This window comes from Carya illinoinensis, chromosome 16 (genome assembly GCF_018687715.1).
Source record: "Carya illinoinensis cultivar Pawnee chromosome 16, C.illinoinensisPawnee_v1, whole genome shotgun sequence".
In the NCBI taxonomy this organism is placed as follows: domain Eukaryota; kingdom Viridiplantae; phylum Streptophyta; class Magnoliopsida; order Fagales; family Juglandaceae; genus Carya; species Carya illinoinensis.
Genome location: NC_056767.1, coordinates 17,937,435 through 17,944,254, shown reverse-complemented (window position 1 = coordinate 17,944,254; position 6,820 = coordinate 17,937,435). Strand labels below are relative to the sequence as shown.

Here is a 6,820-nt window from a genome sequence, read left to right as displayed (position 1 = left end):
TAAAACTTCAAAAGTTTTTCTTCCTTTTCCAAAAAGAATAAATTCCATCCTGATTGAAATTGTGGTTTGACTCCACACCTGCATGATGTGTCTGAACCACATAAAGACGATCGATCAGAAAGAAGAAGAAGAATCGACATTAAGTAAAAATAACGACCAAAACAGGATCAAACAACAAAGCAGCTCAAATTGATGATGATGATGATCTTGGAGCCCAGCCGCCCAGGGGAAAAAAAAAAACACGGCACACACATGAAGAGAAAGTAGCCAGCAAGTTCCCAAAATTACGTTGGCTACAATCCTCAAAAATAAACAATTGAATAAATGCTGCTTACTTTTGCTTTCGTTGGCTAGTGGGTAACCGTCGGTGATGTGGTGCTTTTTATGAGTGCAATATTAGGTACAATTATTTTTACGTATTTTTTATACATTTTATTAATATGATTGACTGGATTAATTTTTTTTAATATCTAACTAATCATATTATTAGAATACATAAAAGAATATATAAAAATAATTATATATAAAATTTTTGTTTTTATTATGCTTTGTCTGTTGGTGTAATACTGTCAATGCTTGGGGCTCAGGGAAAAAGAAAAAGGCATAAACGTTATGAGAAAGAAGCCAGCAAGTTACCAAAATTACGTCCCACGTTCCTCGAAACTATGTGGGGATCTTCCAGTAAAAATGTAAGAACTTTTTGTCTTTCTCTGACGAAAATAAAAAAATAACATTAATTTTGGGATCTCGCAATAAAAATAAGAACTTTGCATATTCTCATGCTTCATTTTCCTTTCTCTAACGAAAACAATGGCGGTGGGAGAGCTCTTTCTTTCTGCGTTCCTTCAAGTATTGTTTCACCGATTGGCATCTCCTGAGTTGCTGAAATTTGCTCGCCAAGAGGGACTTTGCAAGCAGTTGGACGAGTGGGGCAAAACGTTGGCAGTAATTCAAAAGGTGCTTGATGATGCAGAGGATAAGCAATACACTGAAGATATAGTGAAACGGTGGCTTGATGATCTTAGAAACCTGGCCTACGACTTGGAGGATATACTGGATGATTTCACCACAGAAGCTTTGCGACGCCAGTTACTGATGGGAGAAAGTCAGGCCGCTACCACTAGTAAGGTACGGAATCTCGTCCCTTCTTGTTGTACTGGTTTGACTCCAAGTGCTGTTAAGATCAAGATTAAGCTGAGGTCGAAGATAACAGAAATTACTGCTCGATTTAGTGATCTCGTTACACAGAAAGATCAACTGAATTTGCAGAAAAGTGATAGTTTGAGGCCAAACAAAAGAAGAGAGATACCTCCCACAACTTCTGTGGTGACTGAAGATCTCATCTACGGTAGGGAGGAAGTCACAAAGGCTGTAGTTCAATTGTTAGTAAGTGAAGAACATAGTGGTTCTTTGATTAAAGTCAATGTGATTCCCATACTTGGCATGGGGGGTATCGGAAAAACAACACTTGCCCAACTCGTATATAATGATAAAAAAGTGCATAGCTTTTTTGATCTGAAAGGATGGGCTTGCGTTTCTGAAGATTTTGATGTCACCAGGGTTACAAAATCAGTTTTACAATCTCTGACCTTGGAAAGCGAAAACTATGATGGCAAAGATCTAAATTGGTTGCAAATCAAATTAAAGGAGAAATTACTTGGAAAGAAGTTTTTGGTCGTTCTTGACGATGTTTGGAATGAGAACTATAATGATTGGATTCTCTTACGTGCTCCTTTAGAAGCAGGAGCTCCAGGAAGTAGTATTGTCATCACGACTCGCAATCAAGCCGTCTCGAAGCTGATGGGGACCATAGAAATTAAACCTTTTCATTTAGAATTGTTGCCAGATGAAGCTTGTTTGTCCATATTTTCTCAACATGCATTGGACGCAAGAGATTTCAATTCCCATCCAAACCTTAAGGGTATCGGAGAGGAAATCGTCAAAAGATGTAAAGGCTTGCCTCTAGCCGTAAAAACTGTTGGAGGCCTCTTACGGAGTACACAAGAACACGAGGAGTGGGAAAATGTTTTGACGAGTAAGATATGGGATATTCCAAAGGAAAGAAGTGGAATTGCACCTGCTCTTATGTTAAGCTATCACAATCTCCCCTCACATTTAAAGAGGTGCTTTGCATATTGTTCAATACTACCGAAGGACTATGAATTTGAGGAGAAAGAGGTGGTTCTATTATGGATGGCAGAAGGTCTGATTCAACCCCTACAAGAAGATAAGAAGCTGGAAGATTTGGGTACCGAGTATTTTCGCAATCTGTGGTCAAGGTCATTTTTCCAACAGTCGCGCATTAGTAAATCACGATTTATAATGCATGACCTCATAAATGATTTGGCTCAGTCCGTTGCAGGCGATACATGTTTTAGAATCGAAGATAGATCAATTGGGAATGGTAAGCAAGGGAATATTTCTATAGTGGCCCGCCATTCATCTTACTTGGGTAGCCAATATGATGGTCCTAAAAAGTTTGAGGTTTTTACTGAACTCACAAGTTTACGTACATTCTTACCTTTCATGCTACGGAATGGATGGGATTGTTATTTGACATATTATGTTCCTCTCGTATTGGTTCCAACTTTACGATTTTTAAGGGTGTTATCATTTAAGGGGTACTGCATATTTCAGTTATCAGATTCAATCGGTGAATTAAAGCATCTTCGATATCTTGATGTTTCCAAAACTAAAATTAGAAGGCTGCCAGAATCTATAAGTACTCTCTACAACTTACAAACATTGTTGTTAGAGAATTGTTCTTGTTTGAAGAAGTTACCTTCAATGTTTGGGAACCTAGTCAACTTGCGCCACCTCAATATTGAAGGTGCAAATTCCTTGGAAGGAATGCCTTTGCAAATAGGCAAGTTAACTCGTCTCCAAACATTATCTAACTTTGTTTTGGGAAAATCCAACTGCTCAGGAGTAAAGGAGCTTGGCCCACTGGTGGATCTTGGAGGGACGCTTCGCATTTCACTACAAGAAAAATGACTTTTTGCGGCCAATTTATAGCGGCGAAAAGACTATTAACAACCAAAATTGGTTGTTAATAGTCTTTTCGCCGCTATAAATTGGCCGCAAAAAGCCATTTTTCTTGTAGTGTTTCAAGATTAGAGAACGAGTTTGAACCCAAAGATGCGAAGGATGCTAAATTAATTGAAAAGCCTAACGTTAGAGGATTGTGGTTGCAATGGAATGAAGATGTTGACGAGGCAAAAGATAGGACGAGTGAACTTGAGATACTTAATGGGCTACAACCCCATGAAGTTTTGAAGGAGCTCGTTATTAGCTACTATGGTGGTAAAAAATTTCCAATTTGGCTATCAAGCCCTTCATTTTCTCATATGGTGTCTTTGACAATAGAAAATTGTGAAAAGTGCACATTATTACCCTCACTTGGGAAACTGCCGGAACTCAAATTTCTTACGATCGAGGGCATGGCTAGCGTGAAGAACATTGGTCAAGAGTTTTGTGGACATAGTTCCACAGAATGTTTTAGATCCTTGAGGACTTTGAGTTTCAGGAACATGAAGGAGTGGGAGAACTGGACTCCTTGCGAAATGTTTCCAATGCTGCGTTGGCTTTCCCTTATTAGGTGTCCAAAGCTATTGGGAAAGCTACCAAAGTGCCTTCCCTTACTAAACAAAGTTGAGATAAATGATTGTGGGCAGTTGGTGGTTTCAGTTTCAAGCTTTCCAGATCAATGCAAAATAGTAATTGATAGATCCGAAGGGGTGTTGTGCGGAAGTAATCTGGTTACTTTCAAGTCAATAGTATTTGATTCTATTCATACAATCTCTGAACTCACTTGTAGAATTGAAGGATTTGATGTGGAGGAGCTAGAAACATTAAGTATTAACAGGTGGGAGGAGGTGAAGCATTTGTGGTCAGACGATGTGGGATCACTACCACATCTCCCATTTCTTTGGTTTTTATGGATAGGCAATTGTGACAAACTAGCATCTTTGGTAGCGGAAGAGGGGCTCCAACTAGGTATGCCATCCACTCTCAAAACAATCTGGATCGGGAATTGCAAAGCCTTGGAATCCTTACCAAGGGCAATGATGTACAACAACACTTGTCTTGCGTATATTCGTATTTCTGAATGTGATTCGCTAACTCATTTTGCAAGAGGCCAGCTACCTCCAACTCTAAAGAGGCTTGAAATATGGAATTGCAAGAATATGCGGAAATTGGTGGAGCAAGAGGATGATGATACCATCAACACTTGCAGTGCCATCCCATCTCTTCTTGAGATATTGACCATTGAGACATGTCCATCCCTCGAATCCTTAATATCAAGCAGAGAATTACTTGCAGCACTTCAAGAACTCCGTATTGTCAATTGTCCAAAGCTGGAGTCAATAGCTAAGAATTTCCATCAGAACTCGTATCTCGAAAGCATCACCATCTCTAAATGTGAAAATCTCAAATTCTTGAGTGGAGATGACTTGCTGCTCCCTTCCAACCTAAGAAAACTTCATATATACGGTTGCGAGAAAATACTGGCACTGTTCAACGGCATATACAACCTCACGTCTCTTCAAAGTTTGAAAATATGGAACTGTCCAGGAATTTTATCATTTCCAGTAGAAGGTCTTCCCACAAACCTAACAATACTTGAGATCTCTAATCTCAAAATCACTGAAGCCTTGTTCCATTGGGGGCTCAACAACCTCACTTTTCTTAATCAACTTGAGATTGGTGGATGTCAGAATCTGGTGTCCTTTCCAGAGATGACGTTGCCTGACTCTCTAACTGGGCTCATCATCTCAAATTGCTCAAGTCTGGAATGCCTGTCGTTCGAGGGCCTAAGAGAACTCGCATCTCTTAAAACACTGTATATCTCTAACTGCAAGAAGTTGGCGTCCTTTCCAAAGGATGGCCTGCCTCCCTCACTCCTAAAGCTTCGTATCTCTAATTGTCAAAAATTGAGGTCCTTTCCAAAGAATGGCCTACCTCCCTCACTCCAGAAACTTGAAATCCGTGAATGTCCTTTGTTGGAAGAACGCTGCAAGAAAGAACATGGTGGAGATTGGCGCAGGATAGCTGACATCCCTTGTGTTCAAATTAATAACAAATATATTTATGACACAGAAACAGAGGAATAAATACAAAGATGAGTTTGTTCTGGCTCTGATCCAACGGTCCTTTGAATGTTTAATGGTGGCGTCGGAAAAATCCCTTCACTCCTATTGCTTGTTGAGACTCTGGTTGGTATGCTCAATGTCTAACTATTCTTCTTGTTGTTTTCTGTTCCCGTTGGGTTTGCATAACGTCATAGCAAGTGGTTGTCAAAGTTTTCGAATCTCAAAGCAAAGAGAAATGTCAAAGTTTTTGAATCTCAAAGCAAAGAGAAAAGGTCTTCGAACATGCAATTTTTTCTTTTCAAATAGGCAAATTGCTGAACATGACAAATGATTGGGCTCCAATTGCTAAGGAAAAATTGCATGTTCCTTTCTCGTGTTCTTTTTTTAAATTTATGGATTTTGTTCTTGTCAAAAAGGGATCTTTGATTGTACTACTATGGCCTTACGTTACTCAGATCATCGATTGGGGTAACGAATATAAATACAGAAATTGGTATAGAAAAAAAAAAGATCCTCTGTTTTATTGATTAAGAATATGAATATATATATATATATATATATGTAGGCTGATAAATATTTATCTGTTGAATGCTTGCAGATGGTTCAAAAGACTGATGCAAGCTGTTGAAACTTCCAACTGCTATCTGAAAAATGGATGTACGTGCAAGAAATGTTACTCTTGTTCACAGGTTGAAGGAGGACAAGAAGTTCTAAACCAAGCAGCGCACAAACATATTAGGTTGTGCTCTTCAAACCCCATATATTTGCTGTCTTCACAATGGCTGGATCATGGATTCTTCTCTGCCTCAACATACTGTTCTAAAATTGCAGCCACAAGTTGTTGTTGGCATGCCAACATTGCCAAGTCTTTCTTTGTGATTTTGCTATTCATATCAACATAATCAATGTCTGGCTATAAGCGACACCTTCTGATGGCAATATTTTGGAGCCCTAATGCTTATAAGAGCTGTCAACACAGTGCTTAAGACGTTCTCTATTTTTTCCCCTGTTGATGTAATTTGTCATTTATTTTATCTGATTGTAAATTTGTAATGAATCAAAGTAATCCCACTTTTATGTTGAATTACAAATTTTATACCCGTAGTTGCCAAGCATCTCTTCTGTAGCTTTGAATTTCACATCCACTCTCGGCAACTCAATGATTTAAAAAAAGAAAAAATATAGGAGACCAGTTCAGTAGATTGTAAACCTGCGATGTACAAGAAGTGGAGGAAAATATATAAATTTATAAAAATGACATTATATTTTTATTTGGCTTGGCAAAAATTTAAACACTAAAATGGACTTATTATAATTAGTGTTCAAGATTTCCAAACGTAAATAGGTTGTTGGATTATCATCCCATAGATTACGTTGTTATATATATATATATATATGTGTGTATATGATATAATATAATATAATATATATTTAAGTTAACAAAGGCTTTTTAGGTCTCCATATTGTAGAAGATTGACCGAGTATCATCTATGGTCGTTTTTTTTTCCTATTCCCTTCCTTTTGAAGAGTTATTCTAAAATATTTATTTTTCACTTTGCTAGTAAAATCTTGTGTTATTTGTCCATTTATTACCTTTAATGCATACCTACATACATACACTAGGATACGAGTGAACTTTCCTTTCTAAAATTTTGCTATGCTAGGGTTGGAATTTTTTCTATATTTGCTTGGTCCTATCGTAGGCTGCATGGCAGTCATAGATGGCC

At 38.0% G+C, this 6,820-nt stretch overlaps 1 protein-coding gene across 1 annotated transcript; it reads left to right on the top strand.

Moving 5' to 3' along the window:
* The first annotated feature begins 810 nt into the window (after positions 1–810).
* Positions 811–6,189, top strand: LOC122298866 (putative disease resistance RPP13-like protein 1). The gene is made up of 3 exons (XM_043108715.1): positions 811–2,949; positions 3,057–5,220; positions 5,692–6,189. Exons 1-2 carry the CDS (start codon positions 811–813, stop codon positions 5,112–5,114), a joined length of 4,197 nt encoding a protein of 1,398 aa, XP_042964649.1. The 3' UTR covers positions 5,115–5,220; positions 5,692–6,189.
* Positions 6,190–6,820: the final 631 nt, after the last annotated feature.